Source organism: Trachypithecus francoisi, unplaced genomic scaffold, assembly GCF_009764315.1.
Source record: "Trachypithecus francoisi isolate TF-2019V2 unplaced genomic scaffold, Tfra_2.0 Lachesis_group13, whole genome shotgun sequence".
In the NCBI taxonomy this organism is placed as follows: Eukaryota; Metazoa; Chordata; class Mammalia; order Primates; family Cercopithecidae; genus Trachypithecus; species Trachypithecus francoisi.
The window spans coordinates 110,626,842-110,648,416 of record NW_022681458.1 but is presented as its reverse complement, the minus strand read 5'-3'; the positions used below and the strand labels follow the sequence as shown (position 1 = coordinate 110,648,416).

Below are 21,575 nucleotides of genomic sequence, written 5' to 3'. Positions count from 1 at the left end.
CATACAAGAACAGATCTGTCCTCACAAATATTTTAATTAGGAAGAATGTCTATTACATGTTCTATGCTATTCTCTAAATTCATTAAGTCTTTTGAAGGCAATGCTGTTAGACTTTTGTTCAGCACCAAGGTCTGCCACTTTGGTGCCAGGATTTTATTCCAGGTCACTTCTTTGAGAGACATGGGCCTATTTTACTTTTCTATTTAAAAAGATAATCGTAATAGCTGATATTTATTGAATAGTTGATACGTCAGCTACTATTCTAAACACCTGACACGATATACTTAAACCTCAGAGAATCCCATGAGGTAGGTATTATTATCATCTCTATGATACAAAAGTTAATCAAACTTTTTGGATTAAGAACCCCTTTACACTCTGCAAAAAAATTACTGAGAATCCCAAAGAGCTTTTGTTTTTGTCAGTTATGTTGACTGACATTTACCATCTCCAAAATTAACTTAAAAATATATATTAATTCAAAATAGCAATAACAGTTCTATTAAAGGTTAACATAAACATAATTATAAAATTAACTATAATTTTCAAAAATATAATAAAACAAGTGGCACTGTTTCATACTTCTGCAAAAGTCTTTAATATCTGGCTAACAAAAATGACATCTGGATTCTCATATTTGCTTCTATTCATACATTCAGTGTGCTGCAATGTCACATATGGGGTGGCCTCTGGCAAACCACTGTATACTCATGAGAGAATGAGAACAAAAAAGGCAAATGACACCTTAGTATTCTTATAAAATTCCTAGTATTCTTATAAAAATTCTTATAAAAAACTCTTTAAAAATAACATCTTAGTATTCTTATTAAAAAATAGTTATAAAAATAGTTTTGACCTCGTGGATCTCTAAAAAGGTCATAGGGCCCCCAGAGGCTCCTGATATGCAGCAATGCCTGCCTCCCATGGATAAATGGAGGCTGCTCATGCAGGCTGGAAAGAATGCCTATTATCCCACTGCTCAAAAATTTAAATATGGCCATTCATGTTTTTACAAATAAGTAAAATAGCAACAAAAATCCATATTTAGCTATAATCCTATTTGTTAGAATGTGTGCCTCTGTAACTACCATTGCCTGTTACCACTGTCTCTACTGCTAGGGAGGTCATCACAAATAATGCAAGAATTTGGGGTCTCCACGGACACAACACATATTTGACCATTTTAATGTGAATCAATGGGAAAACCCAGGAACACACTGAATTCCAAGTACTATAAATCCTCATTTTTGCGAAGTAGAAGAAAAATACGAATCAAACACCCAATATAAACCTATAGGCATAGGTTTTGTTTCAGTTAACATCTCTCTCCACCCTGTATCGTTTCCCTGTGAAGATATCACCAAATGTCTATATTGCAATTAGATAGATGATTACTGTCATTTATTCCTTGGGGCACAGGGTCATACACTGAAATCTTAAACAGAAGATTCAATTAATCATCAACCTTCCCCATTTCTGGTGGGTCCCAAGAATAAGAGCCCGGTGGCGATCTGGTACGCACATGAGAACAGGTTTGCTCCTCTGAGGAGGCCAAGACCCATTCTCTCCCAACACAGAGGCGCCCTGGGGAGTCACCCGCCGCACAGGCCATGACAATGTCGAGTGCCAGGTGCACCTGTCATGTGGGCAGATGGGGAGACCAGCGGCGGCAGTCCCTGAGTAATGGTTAAATTAATTAGCCTTTCCACAGCAGATCATTTAATTACTCATCCCCTCTGACAGTTCGGGTGAGAGCAGATTTTAGAGAAACTTTTAGAGCCACAACTCATATGAAAGAAATGTCTTTACATACTTTTTTCCAATACGTAATATCACTGTTGCCCCCAAAACTTTAAAACAGCAACAAAATCACTCTGATTGTATGCTTTAGGAGACTCTATTAACATCCATAAAGCATAAAAGTCAGTAAGTTGAAAGTGTGTTCTAAGTTGTGGATCTTCACAGGATTTTGTGCAGTGAGGTCGGTCAGCAGGAAACTCAACAGGACTGGCATGTAAAACTCACCGACTTTGGAAAAGCATGAGAGTTTAATATATTGCACTATGCCAATTAGGGAATATACCCCAATCCTCCCACAAATTAACACAGAGACTTTTTAAAGAATTCAGTGTATTGGAATACAGAAATAGTAAACACAAACAAACAAAAATCCTAATTTTAGTGGCCTGACTTTCTGAAGGTCTGTTTACCACAGGCTTATCCTTATGGAGCTTTACGGAGCTTCTGGAAAATTAAAAAGTAGCTCTCTACATCCTTATCCTATATATGTATTCTCAAAATTGTTTTTCTGCTCTCAAGAACAGTGCCTCGAATTACACCCAGATTTTCTTTCATTCATTCATTCATTCATTCATTTATCCATCCATATAGTCACTCATGCAGTCCATTAAGTAATAAGTGCCTTCTTACCTACTTATCTCCCTAGTGGGAGGTAAGTCCCTAGAAGGCTATGATTTTGTGGTCTTTGTGCATCCGCATCCAGGGCATGAACATATCCTTAATAATTGAAAGGTCACACTTCAGAACAAAAATGGTCTCATTGACTTGAGGCAAGATTACAAACGCCTTCACTCATATTCAATATCAGAAATTAATCCCATGCTCCAGATCTGGACAAAATAAACCAATAAAACCATGCAAGCTACCTGTAATCCCTACTACTACAGTCATAGGTCTAGCATTTTGTACATTTTAGACGCTCCGTATATTACTGGTAATAAATATCCAGTGAAGAAGTGAATTTGTCCTTCTGGGTTTTCTCCTTTTTATTTCTACTTGGAACTGTCAGCTTTCATTAGAATAATATAGCTTTCATCCCCAAATTTTTGATGAACTTGGAAGAGCCTGATTTTAACACAATACTGAATTAAGGTAACCCATTCTCTCCTCCTCCTCTCTGGTACAGAGTGAAATCCCAAAGCACTCCTACCTAAAATGTTTCTACAATACATATTAGATCAAAAATTCCCCTAATTTTAATACAGATACTTCTAATCTTAACTCTAGCAATTACTTCTTCCTTGAGTGTAAAGTCAAACACTTCAAAAAAAAAAAAAGCTTTCCTTGAGATATATACTTCTTATAAATCATTGAAGAACCACTTACTTTCTTAATTATGATGGAAAATCTGGGTTTCTGAATGGGTATTCCTTATGTTGCCACGCTTTCTAAGAAACTTGGAATTCCCTGTGTTTCCAGGTATACCCCACCCCTTCTGCAACCCCACTTTGCCACCCTGATATTTCTTCCTTAAATTTTAAAATTCCACTAAAATAAATCTAGGTTTGTATTATCTCTAACAATTAAGACAAACTTTTTAAAACAACAGAATTTTATTAATAATGTTCCAGTTGTTCCATCAATTTTGGTAACATTCAAAACAGATCAACTATATGTAGCTTAATATGGAAAGGGAATTCTTGAAGAAAAAAAAATATACTAATCAAACATGCTAATCATCTCCTAAGGAGCATTACATACCTGTGGGGAAAGGGGGGTGACAATAGCTCTTACATAACAACTAATTTAGTTTTCATAACTTTCAATTACGTATGGCTCTGAAATCTCATTCTGTCTCTGTTTTGACAAAGACCCCAACATAGTATCTGTGAGGAGGCGTCAGCCATTCATCTAGGCTCAGAAAAAGAAAGTTTGTGAGTTCCAAAGGGAAGAGTTGAAGGAGGTACTGACGGAATCCCCGGTGGACTGTCACAGAGGAAAGTTTATACATAAAACATTCCCTTCAGCTCAACAAAATGGTGATTTTATTATTATTATTATTATTTGAGATAGGGTTACCCTTTGTTGCCCAGGCTGGAGTGCAGTGGTGTGATTATGGCTCATTGCAGCCTCAATCTCCTGGGCTCAAGCAATCCTTTTACATCAGCCTCCCTAACTGGGATCACAGGTGTGTATCATCATGCCCTTCCGATGCCCTGCTCTTTTTTTTTTTTAATGGAGTCTTCCTCTGTTGCCAGGCTGGAGTGCAGCGGCGCGATCTTGGCTCACTGCAACCTCCGCCTCCCAGGTTCAAGTGATTCTCCTGCCTCAGCCTCCCGAGAAGCTGGGACTATAGGTATGGGCCACCACACCCAGCTAATTTTTTTGTATTTTTAGTAGAGACAGCGTTTCACCATGTTGGCCAGGATGGTCTCAATCTCTTGACCTTGTGATCCACCTGCCTCGGCCTCCCAAAGTACTGGGATTACCATGCGTGAGCCACCACACCCGGCCACCCCATTCATTTTTTTAAAATGTTTCGTAGAGACAGGGACTTGCTCCATTGCCCAGGCTGATCTTGAATTCCTGGGCTCAAGCGATCCTCCCACTTGAGCCTCCCCAAGTGCTGGGATTACAGGCATGAGCCGCCACACCGGGCCCAAAAAGGTGTTTTTTAGGCTAGATTGAAAAGCTATCAATCTATTCCACAAATATTATGTTGCTTACTAAGTTGGAGGACCTTTGCTAGGTTCTACGGAAACTACAATGATGAGTGAGACTCAGTCCCTGCAGTTAAGGAGCATTCGGTCTCAGAATACAGGTAACATGTCTGTGGTTCAGCATTATGAGTTGAAAAGTGTCCCTCAAAAATGCATACATGGAAGTCCTAACCCCCAGTACTGCAGATGTGACCTTAGAGACAGGGGCCTTTACAGAGGTAATCAATTTCCAATAAGGTCACTAGAATAGGCCCTAATTCAACAGGGGTGGAGTTCTTATAAAAAGGGAAAATTTGAAGACAAACACACACACACACAGGAAGAACACCACATGAAAGCATACATTGGGGTGATGCTTCTACAAGCCAACAAACAGCAAAGATCGCCAGCAAACGCCAGAAGCCAGGAGAGAGGCATGGAACAGACTCAGAGGCAACCAACCTTGTCAATACATCTTGGACTTCAGTCTCCAGAACTTCAAGACCAACCTTTGTTGTGTAAGCCACCCCCTATCTGTAGTACTTTGTTACAGCAGCTCTGACAAACTAATACAACCAGATATATTTTAATATAAAATCTATCAACTATGTATGTTTGCACATAATCCACATCTATAGGAATATACATATACACATAGCTTGGGAAGATACAATGGGTGCTCCAAGCAAAGTGTGATGTCCTTTGGGCAGAAGAAGTGTTTGATTCTGACCAGGAGAATCAAGGAAGACTTCAAAGAGGAAATGGCCGTCACATTTTACAAAAGTTAAGAGCCACAGAAGTCAGATGTCAAACATGAAAATTTATAACTCTAGAGCTATAAACTCTTTACTGCAAAGTAGGTTTTTTTTTAATCAAAGGAACTTCTTTAACACGACATTTCTCAAGAGTTCAAGATGACTATATGCGTGATCAAATGGCACACTTGAGAGCTAAACATCCACAGGCACACATAATCTCAGCCATACACATTTTTCGTACGTTCATTTGCATATTCTTTTTACTAAGTCTACTGCTATACCCAGTATAAGATGCTCCCTCAGTGCTTTATCAGGGGAATATTGACTTAGTTCATATTCCAGAGTGGAGATGGTTTGCAAACACATGTATATACTCTCTGGCTGCCCCATTATTGGAGCATATGTTGGCCACTTGTATGTGTAAGGAGTTAGGTGACCTGTGGTCTTGAAACTGGTCCGCCCATAACCAAGTCCTCATTAACTCAGGTATCTACCCAACTGAGCCATTATTAAATCTCAGGAGCACTATAAATTTACTCACTTTTATAAACCATTCAACTTAATAGCCTTCTCTAAAGCATTTGGTAAGAGTAATTTGATGCTCTGATCATCTGCCAATTCATGTTTACGAGTTCATAACATATCAGAACCCATCTCACTTTCCTTTCAGAGTCATTTTCATCATTGAGCTTTGTATCCTGTTTAGATTCTTCGTTTCTAATCTTTTCAGGACTGTATGAGTTGGGTTTCTCCTGGTTGTAAGTAACAGAAACAAACTTCGGCTAGAATAAGAAAGAGGAAGTATTTATTGAATGTGATATGGTATTTCAGGAGGAACTGAACCACCAAACTCTAGGAGAAGCAAGAGGTGGGTGAGCGGCAGGGATCTCTGCAGCAAGAATTTATATACCTCTTGACTTGACTCTCCAACGATGCCCTAGTTGGAGCTCTGGGAACTCCTGGTTTCCACTCCGTCAGTTCCATGTTTTAATTCCCTGGAGTAAGATTCTGATTGGCATAGCATAGGTGAGGCACACACCCTGAAGTGATCAGCTTTGACCTGGAGGCAGGGTCATATAGCACAGTCTCAGATGTGGTCCTGTCCCTTATAGGATGGGGGCAGTTCTAAGAGAAGGAAATAATTGTTAGAGTCTACCACATGGGTGGAAAATTTATACTTTTATTACACCATCCTTTCTTTGAAAAACACTTCTATATATTTCTTAATTAATCCTTATTGGACCTGTAGCGAAAAAATAACCGGATCTCTCTTTTTTTTGGAACTCAATAGTTTTTGCATCCATTTCAATTAGATTAACTCCATTTGAGGTATGCCATTAAATACTTTACTTGCATTGAGCCTACATCTTGTTTTTTTCATGCTGTCTTGACCCCTTCCTAGTTATTGTGACTTAACAATTTATATTAAGCACATTCTTCATTCTTCCCTCTAGAACACTTAACCAGCTTAAGTCTATATATTTCTGTGTATTCTCACTGTCTCCATGGTCAGCACATTTTATACTGTGCAGATTCCTAGAAAAGTTGACTATGAAACATTGTGTACATGCTCACAAAATTGTATAATATTAGAGCCAGAGAGTATAGTCTTAGGAGGCACACAAACAAATTAGAAAGTATCTTTCTGTTCTATTCCTGTCCTTCACACCATTACCAGGAAGACTGTTCAAAATAACAAGATTTCAAGAAACAGACCCTTTTAAAAGAATGTCCATTGTAAAAATCCAGAGAATAAAAGAGAAAGCCAGACTTCCCTATATTCTTTGTAAAAAAATTGAATCATGACCAAATGTGGACAATATTCAATTAGTACCTGATTTGACAAGTAGCTGAAATCAACAATAAAGTCAACAATGAGAATCTTCAGAGGGAAAAATAAAAGAATCTAATAAGAGACAGCCTAGAATCTTAAGAGAGGCGAAATGAATGGAACCAATCTGTAAAATAATATATATTCCACCAGGTAAAACTCTGAAAGGAAGAAAAAATTCTTAGATGTGTAACCATCTAAGGTCTCAAGAGAGGTAAAAGTGTTTCAGAAAACAGGAAAGCAATTGGTGGGCAAACAACAGGAGATGTTTTTGTAGAAAAAAAAAAAAAATAGGATAACAACCAGGCAGAAAAATTCTGTCAAAACAGGCTATTGGAAACTTTCTGTTTATATGTAAATAAATCTAAGCATTCAGAATTCTCATTTATTTCACTGACACAGTGAGAGAGAACAAAGTAAGAAATGAGGGCATTTCTTGTATCTTAACACAAGAGAGGGGAAAAGCAAATAGTGAGTTCAGACACAGAGCTAACAAAAAGCCACTTCCTAAAGGATATGAGATACCCATCGTGCCTGAAGGCAGATGATAGGTCTGGTGCTGAGCACAGTCTTTGAACATATTTTGTTTACATTTAAGATAAAAGAGGATAATGATTAAATTTATATAGTAATTACATCCCAAGTACTTTACATTAGTTATTAACTTATTTAATCCTTACTCCAACCATGACATAGGTGCTATTATTTTCCCCATTTTACAGATGTTGAAAATAAAGTACAGAGAGATTAAGTATCTTCCGCAAGGCCCCAGAGCTACGCCTGGGCACGGGCACTCTTGGCACCAAAGTCCTCATTCTTAACCTTAACGCTATGCTAGCAACATGATTCTAGTTGGAGTTATGATTTTTACATTACATATGGTTGTTCAGTAATCTGGCCACACACACACGCACACACACACACACACAGAAAACCTCGATTAATTTCATGGGAAGCTCTCAAAATCCATTTTAATTCATCATGGGAGTCAGACACTGTTCTGCTTGAGTTCGGAATCCCAGCTCTTCCACGTACCAGCTCGCTGGCTAGGGAAAGTTACTCGCTCTCTCTCTGTGGGAGTGTATCTTTATTTACAAACACACACCGCCCCTTTCTGTTGGGAAGATTTTACTTCCCCACCCCACTGATATTAGACTTGGCATCTCACTTGTTTTGAGCAATAAATCGTGGATAGAAGCAGCACACATAACTTCTGGGCAGAAAACCCTAAGAGCCAGACAAGATCTGCCATGTTCTCACATTATGATCAGCAATGGTCAAGGAGGACACTGGCCTGGGTCCTGAAGTGCACATACCTTAGCAGAGTAGCTGACCCAGCACAGACATCTGGATAAGGATGCCACTGTGTTTATAACCCACTAGGATCTGGAGGTCATTTGTTACCATAACATAACCTCCTCTCTCCACTCATACACTCTCTGTGCCTTAATGTCCTACCTCCTTCTAGCATTGCTGTGGGCATTAAATGAGTTATTCTTATAAACTATATAGATAAGAAACAAAGTATTAGTGAGCCAGATACTGACCTGAAGAGTGCAATTAGAGAAAAGAACACTAGAGGAAATATTCCCAGTACTAATCAAATCAAATGCTTTTCTGGTTCTCAAATTCTTTCAGCTGATTTCTAATGTTACATGGTCACCCTGCGAGCTTTTTGCAAACTTCTTCTCTTCAGTGCTCCCTTCTTGATCCAGTAATAACACATTTATTTACATATAATTCAGGGCTTCACTCTTGCTAACCCAAAGGCTCCAGACAGCTTTCCTTCTATAAAATGTGGTTGTTTACTTAGACCATGAAGATATTCCTCCTCCTTCCATTTTCCTCTTTTCCCTCAGCTATCTTTTTCTGAAACCAACTTCAACACTAGTTTCCCATATACAGGATGCATTTTTAGTGAGATATTAATAGCTGTTACCTCTTTGTTTTTACAGGTAAAGGATTAGAAATCACTTTGACAAGTTTCTTTGTTTCTTGAGTTTTGACAGGCTTCACTTTGCTAATGTACAAAATTTTATAATAAAGCATCTTATCAATTAATGTTCTACATAGTTTTTAGGGGATGCTGCTGCCAACCATTCCAAATATGTTGTAATGAGCAGATAGCGAGACATCTCATGTCCAAGGGAAAGATATTGCGAGGCTCCCTCCAAACCATCTTATAAATCATAGACTACTACATGAGGGTCTTTGAGAACAATACCCTCATTTTAGTGATAAGAAATGGAGGCTCAAAGAATAAAGAATGGAGAAAACAGAGGCTCAAAGAGGTTGAGTATCTTGTTGAGAAAAATCAAAGTCAGTTAAAGAGTAAAAGTGATTACAACAGAGTCATCCATGGATCCAAACTGGTCCTCTTTCCAGGGATGACTGTGTTTAAAAGGAAAACACATGGAAATATGAGTACATCTGTCTAGACTAAAAGACATGTTTAAAACCAATCAACATATTCACCCTTTGTTACCTAGCATCTTACTGGGTTTTAATCTGGCCCATTCATGAAAGTCAAAGGGGTTCCTAGGGAAGGTGACAATTAACAGAGCCAAGTCTCTGTTAGCTCATGTGTGAAGAACTTTGGAAGGGATGAACCAGGATCTAGGCTTATCTAAACTAAGATATAACACAGACAGCAAGTTACTCATTCCATTGAAAGGCTTTATTTGGTATTTACTTGCTGTTATTTATATAACTCACTAGCTATTTGCTCTGAAACAACAATGATTAGGATGGCTCTCATATCCAACAAAACACTGAAACAGTAAACAGACAGGGTCAATCCTCAGAAAGAAAAAAAAAATACTAACGGTACCTACAACTGCTTTTCACTGTTCTCAGTGTCAAATAAAACCAAAAGTTATTCTGCACACTCACCACTCTCGTGATCTCTAAATTTCTCTGAAAGAAATGTATCAAAGATTAATAAACCTTACAAGAAAACAAATGGAACATGTAAATTGCCGAGGAGTTTGTTCCCTTTAGTTTTATTCCAGTGATTTTCCCAAACCCAGAAGAAAGACATTTGCTAAAGCTCTGTGTGGCTTCTAGCAAAAATCACTTCCCATGTAACTAAATAGGTACAGAAAGGACGCACTTTTTAAGTGGATAATGATAAAACTCAGATTTGTAGCGATGTTATTTTTGATCACAAAGGCTGTGTGGGTTTTCTCTGTTTCTTAGCTAAGTTCTCCTGTCTAAAAGATAAAAGAGAAAACAAAACCAAAGAGAAAAGGATTCTGCAGGCATCTATATACAAGAAAGGTATAATATTCAAAATGTCACAGAGCCAGGCATGGCAGTGAGTCTGTAGTTTCAGCTACTCAGGAGGATTGCTTGAGCCCAGGAGTTCAAGGCCAGCCTGAACAACATGGCAACACTCTATCTCTAAAAATATATATAAATTAATGTTTAAAAATGTTTTATGTCACAACAAAGAATGGATATTGTCAGAGATGGGAATTCCATTTTAAAAACTATATTTCTGCTTTGGAGAAGGGCTCAAGCCATTGAAAAGAAAAAAAAAGCATTAACAGAAAAAGTTAGAAACTGAAATATATTCAGAAGACCAAAGGGAAAACAACTAGCAACGTCCTACTTTGTCCAAAAGGAAGGAAAACTCAGCAACAAACAGAGACTCTCACAAATGGAGAATGTCTTTAGCACAATACGTTGTTATGTGACACCTTGATAAATTAAAGAAACAGAAACACTGTCACTAAAAGAAAAGGAAGAAAGGAAGGAAATTCACAAACAGTGCCCACAAAAGATGGATAGGGAAGTTTTAAGAGAATATGAGCACTGATTAAAGGCAAGCAAGAAAAACAAGATAGGCTCTATCTAGCTAAGTCCCCACTGCACATGCCCATTGTCTTGTTTCCTTTGGCACCAACTACACGAGAGTTTCATCATACGTCTAATAATAGTATTATTTATAAAACAGAAGAATAACATCTTGATAAGAATATACCTCAATGGCAAAATGTCTCCTTCTATTTAATCTGAGTGTATAGATGAAAAAGAAATGTTTTCAAAGTAATAACAATTACAAAGCAATCAGTGAACAAGATAAGCACTTGCAGAAGGAGCCACATTGAATCTATTCAACCGACTGGCTTCTGTGTCATGTGAGTCCAAGAACGGATAACTGCTGCTCTCTGGAAAAACCTGCAGTGCTGTAAAAACCAGCCCATGCCACTGTGTCTCTGGGACAAGGAAAACGTTAAAAAAGCAATAGAGACAAATGGGAAAGGCTGAAAATACAACTCCTTGTAGTTGTTAATTCGGTATTATATTCACTGACCTATTATGTATACGTCAATATAAAGAAAAAGGATTTTGGAAATCACACACTCACAGATATGGTCCCTGCCCTCTGAAAGCTAGAGGTTGTTAAACACTACTTTGGTCCATGACCTTACCAATATCCATTTTATGCAAGCATAAATAGTGTCTAACTCTATAAAGTTATTTTCAACACTGGCCAGTATCCTTATATTATCATTTTGCTGCCATACATACATATTGTATTGAAATAAAAACATCAAAAGAGTATTTTCACAAGTCCGAGTTTATAAACAATTGAATATATTCATCTATATATAAACATCTGTATTCTCTGAATATAGATGCTTCCTATTTCCCAGTTTCATATACATTATATGTACAACTTAACTACATTTAAATACCAATTTTAGATACCAACGGCAGCCTGATGAGCTATTTCAAGGCCTATGTTGACAATTTGTTAGAGTTGGGAAAAAATAAAAATCTCTCAACACGATTAGCTAGTAAGTACCACATTAAGCCATCACTGTGTGGCTGCTACTATTCTACATACTTTTACATGCATCGTCTTATGGAATCCATACATATCTCTCCTTTTTATAGATGAGGAATCAGAACTTCCAACTGAGCAGCCCATACTCTAAACCACTGTACTATACCCCTTCTCCCCACATACCTACAGAAGCAATTTCTTTGGAGCCTAATTATTTGTTGGCTATTAATGGAAATTTTACTTTGCTGTGGAAACATGATCAAACCAATGATTTGAATATAAATGATTCAAATTATCGAAGAACTCATCAGGACTGTGGCAAGAAGGGTCAGACAGCCAGACTAAAACCTGGGAGCAGACACAGGCTCCAAACTGCAGCAGATAGCACTCCTCATGAGAGCTTAAGGGAGGAAGGCATGGGAGCTTAAGGAGTTCATTTTGTGACAGGGTATGGCCACAAGTGCCAGAATGTCAGGAAGGGAGGCTCTTATGAAGGGGATTTCAAAGCTGGCCATCAGTGGAGAGAATTGGATAGAACTCCAATTTCTGAAAGATCTGATGGCCATAACATTAGGCCTTTAGATAAACAAAAGTACACTGCAGAATTTCAAGACATCCACACAGCATGGAACAAATCAGCAACAAAGATGATTTCAACACATTGCGGGGCTCTTACATTTCCTCCCCAGTAAAACTCATAACCATTAAACAAAATGTACTAGTGTGCTATTCTGCCAAACTATGAAACCATTAGTTCTCTGGATCCTGACAAGTCTGCCTTGAAAAATGGCAGATTTAGGTCTCCACAACCCTGATTCTCCATGAGGAATAAGCTAGCTCTTGGAACATAAATTCCAGTATTGACCACTGTATGTTCTTTAACATGTTGCTCATATCTAGAGAAGTCTATCAGAAACAAAATAGAAAACTGTTGGCAGTTTTTCTGACTTCTCTTTAACCTCCATCTCTCAGTTCTCGGCCATGGGCTAAACTGTATGCATTCTTTATAATTTTCCAGATGCTTTTAAAAGAAATGTAATTCATCCTAGAGGGTGGCAAGAGAAGGCTTTATGTCAAATTTTACTTTTAAAATAGTTACCTAAAGTTTTAAAGACTGAATTTACCTTTTAGAAGGATGACAAATGTTAAGGAAAGAACAAATACATTTAGATACAGTAAGCAATTCATTCTTAAGTAAACATTTATATAAGTAAGAGTCCATCAGTGGAGACTTATGACTCTAGTTGTTAACTGGCCTTAAGACATAAATTCTTAAGACATACATTCTTAAAGCCAGTTAACAACTAGGGGCATAAGTCTCCACTGATGGACCCCGTCTGACTCAGTATATCCTCAAAGCACGTTAGGTCCTTAGCAGAGGCTTACAGAACTGAAGCTACTTAACATCTGAGTCTCGGATTCCTTAACTTCAAACTCTGGTGATAATACAGTCAGTCTTCATTACTCACACAATTCCAAATTGGTAATTCCACAATTCCAAATTGGTCTACTCACTAAAATGTATTTGCAACCCCAAGATCAATGCTCAAGATGTCTTCACTGTCACTTGCAGACTTGCAGAGCAGTGAAAATGTGAGTGACCAATGTGCACATTCCAAGCTGAGGTCAAGCAAGGCAATGCTCCACAGCTCTTGGTGTCCTTCTTGTGATCTATTTAGTGCCCCTTTTTGCACGTTTGTGCTTTCTGTTGGTGACTGTATTGATTAAAATGGCCCCCAATTATAGTACTGAACTACTAAGTCCTCCTGAGTACAAAAAGGCAGGCTGGGCGTGGTGGCTCACACCTGTAATCCTGGCATTTTGGGAGGCCAATGTGGTGGATCGCTTTGAGCTCAGGAGTTCAAGACCAGACTGGGCAACAAGGCAAACTACAAAAAAAATAATAATACCAGAAAATAGTGGCTCAAAATACAGAATACAGGACGGGCACGGTGGCTCATGCCTGTAATCCCAGCACGTCGGGAGGCCGAGGCGGGTGGATCAGGTACCTGAGGTCAGGAGTATGAGACAAGCCTGACCAACATGGAGAAACCCTGTCACTACTAAAAATACAAAATTATCCGGGCATGGTGGTGGGTACCTGTAATCCCAGCTACTTGGGAGGCTCAGGCAGGAGCATCACTTGAACCCAGGAGGCAGAGGTTGCAGTGAGCCAAGATTATGCCATTGCACTCCAGCCTGGGCAACAAAAGTAAAACTCCATCTCAAAAAAAAAAAAAAAAAATACAAAATACAAAATACAAAATACAAAAAAATGGTGGCTTGTGCCTTGGTCCCACTTACTCTATAGGCTGAGGCTGGACGACTGCTTGAGCTGGGAAGCGGAGGCTGCAGTGAGCCAAGATCACATCACTGCACTTCAACCTGGCTGACAAATCAAGACCCTGTCTCAGATTATAAATAAATAAATAAATAAATAAATAAAGCTGTGATATGTCTTATGGATAACATGTGTGTGTTAGATAAGCTTCAGGTATGAGTCATAGTGCTGTCGGCTATGAGTTCGATGAGGATGAATCGACAATATATATTAAAAAGGAGTATTTAAGCAGAAACATACCTAAAACACACATAAGATCATAAGATTATGCACTGATCAGCTAAAAAACCAGAGCCAGAGGCTCACAGGAATGTAACCCTGTATTTTCCTTAGTAGCAATGGTTCAGTGTTTAAGGTGACTTCATAAAACATAACTACTATGAATAAGTGAACTCAGTGTACATGCACTACCAGTTGTTTTTAGGTTCTGAAAAAATACATAGGTTAATGACCTGTGAAGTGACCAGCATAATTAGGAACTCAAGGGATTTTACTTACCTATAAGTAAAAGGACTGTTCTCTTAGATGTCTGACAAACACCACAATTAAAAATATCAAACTGAGATCCAGTAAATTTCATAGAAGATGATAGGAAAAATGAAATTTCATTTGAATGTATCATTTAAGTCAATACATTAGAAGTAGAAATATTAAGATACAATTTAAAATCCATCAAAAGGCATTTGGATTCTAAATCAAGTTAACATTTTTAGACAATATGCTATCAACTCTACTAATTAGAAAATCACAGCCTTTTATCCATAGGCTTTCAAGTAAATCCAATTAAAATGGTAGTTCCAGCTTGGGAATATCAGTCACAGGTCTATTACCTCTATAGGTTTCAATTATGAAGCCGTCCCAAAAGTAGCAAACACAGGGTTTCAACTTAAAGTCCACATAAGAGTAGAAACTCACCAAGAAATGCTCCTATTGGCTGAATCTAGAAAATTTACTTCAGGAAACATCAGTGCATTGCTTTAAAAAAAAAGCTGTACTGTGATACCTCGATTAATTATGACAAATTATTATATTCCTAAGCAGAGCTAGATCTATTTTTAAATTTTGTGTACAAGTATAACAAAGTAAACCCTTGCTTGATAGAGTTAAGACTACTTTAATTCAGATCTCATTAATTCAGAATCAAGAGCCTAGACGGATATTTCTTTGTTCTATGAAAATACAAGAATAAAAGGATGACGAAAGAATAAGTGACATTTAAAAAGGCTAAAGTTTTAGAACATTGCATTAAGAACTGAAGAAAAAAACTTTAAGACTTTGAAAGCATCCATTTACATTTGACTTATTTATTTATTCATTCAATATTCATTAATTCCGCACACACTTATTGAGTTCTGCTCTGGGCCAGCCATCAGAAATCCCCAGGAGAATCAGATACAGAAACAACCTTTCTGAAGCTCACAGTCTAGTAAGTGAGATACACATGTAAACAAATATACTGCATGGTGATAAAGACAATTGAAGATGTAACTGCAAAGAAAAATGTTACTTAGCAGAGGCTGCTGCTTTGAAAATAACCTTTTAAAGGATGTCTCACCTCAACATTGAAGACTCCTCCTTGCAGGGGGGACGCTTTATTAACTCAGCTCTAGTTAACAGGAAAACTGCAAAATGTATGCAGCTACAATTCTCTGGAGGTAGGAGGGAAACCTCACGCACTCAGACTGGTTTGTACCAGCACCTCTCCCCTTTATTCTCAAGTCACTTTTGCCATCCCAACCTCAACTAATGGAAAGTAACCAAGTTAACCAGAAGGTGAAGGCATGGGTCCTGCACGAGGTGTTTCTGGTTGTTAGAAGAATGGGAAGGAGAGCTCCACCAACTGTGGCCAGTAAAAACTCGTCATTTGCTCTCATGCAAAAGAGAGCACAATTTCTGTTATCTTGAGGTTAACTGGCTTTGGCAAGTGATGGAAAGTTTACTCACTTTAGTTTTTCTCAAAAAAGTGACACTTTAATTATATGAACACCTATTTTATCCTTTCTTACCTCCCCCTCCACTTATAATACAATATATCTGTGATTCTGCACCTTTTCCCAGGTTTAGGATCTGAGTGGCTCACGTGCTTGAAGCTCCTGGAGAGAAAAAGAATCCACGGATAGAACTCAATCCCCCATGTGGGCCATGGCCAAGGCAGTGGCTTCAAACCCAGCCTTTGGTAAACTCTCTGGTGGTATCACTGCCAGAGCCTCCAGATGGCCACAGGACCACAGAGCCTATAGCATTCTCTCTATGACTAACTGTAGAAGGCTGTCAGTCTTGTGGATGAGAAAGAAGCTCCTTCATGAAATGGCTTGTCTCCCTGTTAGAAAGAAGACAGAGGCACTGTTGTTTTTGTTTATTTTTTCTCATTCAGTCAGTACCATCCAGTACTTACTTACACTTGTCTAGTCTCTCCTAAACGACTTCTGGAAAAGACTCCAAAATCTTTTTAAGCAGTCCCAACTAGGTACACTCCAGAGCAAAGCATTCTTCATTTATAAATGAAAGGGCTCAGCAGTAACTTCTAGCCTTATCTCATTCTCCTCTAGACAAGGAGGTTCCATGAAGACATGTTCCACAGGCAGGTTTTACAAAAGCATTTCAAGTATCAGGGGCCAAGGTCCTGTTTCCATTTCCTCTACCACAGAACTGTTTAGTCTTACAACCTGTCTGGTCTCGGTTTTCTCATTACAAAGCAAGAGGAATGAATGAAAGAGGGTCTGTAAAATCCCCTTCCAATTCTCTCAGTCTGTATGTTACCTGGTAATATATCTTCCATTCCAGGTTAATAGTGAACCCCAATTCCTTTATGAGGTCCTTATGTTATACATACAATCCCTAATGTTAAAACAGGATTTAAAATACTATTGTACAGTCAATCATGTTGGATTCCCATAAATATGGACTTCTCATACTTGCCAATCAAATTAATTAGCCAAACTCACCTATCAAAATCCATTTAATACATTATGTGCTGGCATCTTCTAAAATAGGTTCACTTATTGTGTTTACTGGAAAGAATTTTTAATGAGCAGCTGCCTCAAAATTAATTAATGTATAAAGATTACACTGTAAAGTTACAAGCTAAATCCCACTATACAATTTCAGTGAACAGCTCAGACTGCAAAATACAGCAAACTCCAACTGCTAGCCCATTTATTTAGAGAAGTATGTGAATCAACACATTTACAAGAGCATGAAACAAATAGTTATGATATTCACGTAGATTTTGAGTACCATATTCCATGAAATACCACAACATGGATTTCTAGCAAATCAAGGAAACTCTATTGGTATCTCATTTCTTCCTGTATACTCTATACAGGAAGTAGAAATACTTTTCTGTTATAGAACTAGACTATAGGAAAATCAAGGTATTTGACTGTACCAGTTAGATTCTGATTTTTTCTATTCTCTAAAAAATCTCAGACCAAAGAATTATTTTATAGCCCATTAACTGATTTCCTTCAAATCCTGCTACCTTTTATTTATACCCTGTTTCTGTGCCAAATTACAAAGAGTTTTTGAAGGAAACTAAAGTAAGTTAAATAAAACTGAAACACTGCTTTGCCAACATTTTTTAAAAATCAAAGTCACGTGTAATTAAAATGATTATACAGCTTGCTAGAACTTGTTCCATTTTTAAGAACAAATGTTCAGACTCACCTAGGGGATGTTTCCATCTGCTTCTCTCAGTTTGGTTTCCATGCTTTAGCTTTAATTATTATATGTAGGCAAATTACCAATGTCTGACTATCTAACAATAAATAACCCTGGCCTTATTTTTTTTCAAATAACCCCTCCCAAAACTGAAATCATTTTCTCAAATCATATTTTAACAGTTAGTCTTACATTAGCCAGAAAGGAGACCTCACCATCACCATTTGGGGAAAATATACACCACATTATTGAAAAACACCGCCTAGAGGTGTGCATTCCAGAGTTACAAACTTAGCCACCATGACGATAGAATACCTACTCTCCTAAAGCCTATAAATCCAAAATTAATGTGAGGTGTATTTTAAGAAATGGTAAACAATAAAGATAATTAAATAGTAAGATAAAACCATTAAACAGATACCCAGTGGCCAATATATTACAATTGGAGATCAAAATATATGCATTTCTGGCTTAGTAAGTTAGTGACTTCGAACAGTACAAGAGTGACATGGAATCACAGAAGTGACAAAACTTGGCCACAACAAAGCCCTGATGAAAAGCAAATGCTCCAATACAGTGTCCGTACACTTCACCCTTGCGTGTCCATCTCTGATGCCCCCCAAAGTAGCTGCATAACTGATTTATTTTTCATCCAGATGGCTGGCGTCCTGTACAGACTTACAATGCTGACTGTGTCTTGGGGATGCTTATTCAGTGAGTCTTGAAAGCCATTATTCACTAATTTCATGTGGAAATGAAATTTCAGCCTCCCATTGTGTACAAATAACTTGGGCACTTCCACCACATACAAAAAGTGCTTTTTGCCAGGCAGGAGAGGATGGCTGGAATGCAAAACCTTTCCTGCATGCCTCCCTGGCCCAGACCCAAGCTGGCATATGGCAGCTCCACCAACCACCTCCATATAGAACACTAGGCGAATGCTTTAAGCAAGCCCTAATAATGTGATTTACAAAGCACTCACTGGATGGCTGTCTTCTGCCTCTGTTTTCACTCAGGATAGGAGATTAATCTTATTTCATGAAAAGCATTTTACTACATTCTGTTCCTTGCATTCACCCGCCTCCCTACATCTTTCTTAAAAGAAAAACTATTCCGCTAAAATTCTGTATATCTAAAAAGAATCATGAGTTTTCAAGTTTTCTTACCTTACAATGTTCTTATTCTAGAATTTAATCCTCGACATAGGATTTACTTTCTGTTTCAAGTCTGTGACTAGCAGGCAAAGAAAACTATTCTTTAGAGAGCAAGTTAAACGTTTTAGTTAAATTCATGTGCTTTGAATGAAACATTCCCACGCTGTGCTTATAAACAACTATTGATATTTTCTGTAACTTCATTCCAGAAATTGTTTGCTTTTAAATGTCAGAGAATGCTCTTCCTCACCCTATTTTGGGTTTTATTTCAGTCAGCAGTGTTGCTCATCAGTAATACATACAAATTCCTATGTAGAGACACGCTCACATCACATGCTGGAGCTGAGGAGCTCAAAGTATTTTACAAACATTATCAAAATCACTCATGACTTCCAGCTCTGGAATCTGACTTCTGGATCTGTCTCAGAAGACTTATTTACATCATCTTTGCAAAATATAATTTGTATTTATAAACACAGGCATTTATCTAGTGCTCAGCAATGAACACAAATCATAGCCCTGGCACTGACATTCGTTTCCAACTGTGGTTCCAGCTGAACTTCCCAGAGATGTAAGATATAACTGTCTATGGTAACCTTCCTCCTTTGATTCTGAGGAGTAAATGGCATTTCCTCTCCTCTCCTACTTTCTTCTACTCTGCCACGTAACTCTCTATTCCTCACCAGCGGTATCTGCAAGGGACAAGCCCTCCTTCTTTCACATACCCCCAGGAATGTGGTTTGTCCATTAAGTCTTCTCCGGGCTTGTCTCTCAGATAAATGAATTTCAGAATGAGATGGGTGATATGCATGTAGGGATATTTCGTATATTAAAAGTAAAAATGGCCGGGTGTGTTGGCTCACACCTGTAACCCCAGCACTTTGGGAGGCTGAGGCAGTCGGATTATGAGGTAAGGAGTTAGAGACCAGCCTGGCCAACATGGTGAAACCCTACCCTGTCTCTACTAAAAATACAAAAATTAGCTGGGCGTGGTGGCGGGTGCCTGTAATCTCAGCTACCCAAGAGGGTGAGGCAGGATAATTGTTTGAACCCAGGAGGCTGAAGTTGCAGTGAGCTGAGATTGCGCCTTTGCACTCCAGCCTGGGCAACAAGAGTGAAACTCTTGTCTCAAAAAAAAAAAAAAGCAAAAATGACCAAGGCAAAATAGCTCCATCTCTATTCTGAATTACACATCCACCTTCTGAAGGTAACCAATGCTGTCAGAATCTAGCTTGCTAAATACTCTGTTTTCCTTTTTTCCTTTTTCTTAAAAAAAAAAAAAAAAACTGATAGAACATACACAAAAATCAACATTATCTTATCCTGGAATCACATTCTACTATAATGAAAGAGAGACAGCCTTGCCTCAAGAAAAGTAAAAGCAAGAAAGTGGCTCTAGCATGGAGGTGATACCCAGATACAAACAGGGCTGGTTCCAGAATTTTTAAGTGGGCTTCAGAGAAACAATCTGATCGGAACCAGGAGGCAACCTATTGGTCTTGAAGCTGCATTTGCAGAACCAGATGACCCTTCTTACTTGAACTGTGGGTTTACTAAGAGTGTTGGAGTGGGTAGCTAATGGAGATTCTACCTTCAACCATGTTAGTGAAAACTGTGTTACAGCCCAGGAAATAATACTGCTACTGCATGCAATATCATCAGCCAGATCTTTCTTAGAAGTCAGCTTCAATCTATCAACTTTAAAAGAAATACAAATGAATGAGAAAACGCTTTTGAAAAACAATGGAGACACTCAAGGACGCATAAATGTAAACTGACAAACATGCAAACAATAAAGCAAAAGTGAATGTCTATTTCTTCTCCTCTCATATCTTGCAGGTCATTACTGGGAAACTTTTTTTTATAGTAGGCCTACATGATAGACTACTTTGTACAAAAGATCAGAGCATGGTTAGCTCAAGTGTCAGATGACCATAAAACTGGAGTTACATAATATACCCCAATGTACAGTTTATGTCCCAAAATAAAAAGAAAGACTTTGTCATAATCATGTTTCTTTCACATTTTAAGTGTTTGGTGTTTTTGACTAACCATATTATGCTGCAAAATCAGAAGTAATCACTTTTAGGGTCCTTTGAGAAATCCTTCTTCATACCTACATTTTTTTAAAAAACAGGTTAAGAGCAACAAATCCTGGATTCTTCCATAATTTATGTGCAACCCCCAGTTTTTAAATCATGAAATAGAGTTTAAATTGGCAGGAGGGGGAGTTGCCCAACAAAGTTATACCTAGAGAGAACCTTTCCTGTAAATTCTTTTTGAACAAATAAGTGGTTCTAATCAAATTGTGGATATATGATGAGATTCTCACAACAAAGGAAGTCTACTCTCCTAGGAGACACTAGATTGAATGAAGCATTTCATAGCATTTCATCTATGGAAGAACTAGCCTCTCTCCTGAAAAATACTTGCTTTGGTATCTACCATAAAGCAGTAAGGCAGTAAAGGAGAAAATGCTGTGACAGTGTTTTCTTTTGATTCAGTCCAGTAGCTATGGAAACTATCTTTTAAATGCCAATTGGTCCTCTTCCCTGCAACCACATAAAATAAAACCTTTTCTTACCCTCAAGGATTCC

At 38.0% G+C, this 21,575-nt stretch overlaps 1 protein-coding gene across 3 annotated transcripts in view; it reads right to left on the bottom strand.

Moving 5' to 3' along the window:
- NCKAP5 (NCK associated protein 5) overlaps positions 1 to 21,575 on the bottom strand; it is an 881,023-nt gene that overhangs the window by 552,475 nt on the left and 306,973 nt on the right. The window contains exon 1 of one of the 3 annotated variants that reach the window (XM_033231707.1): positions 6,108 to 6,266. The exons of the other annotated variants lie outside the window; for them this stretch is intronic. Coding sequence (XP_033087598.1) covers positions 6,108 to 6,181 — 74 coding nt within the window. The 5' untranslated portion in view covers positions 6,182 to 6,266. Of the gene's footprint in view, positions 1 to 6,107; positions 6,267 to 21,575 lie in introns of those variants that run through there. 3 annotated transcript variants of the gene reach the window in all.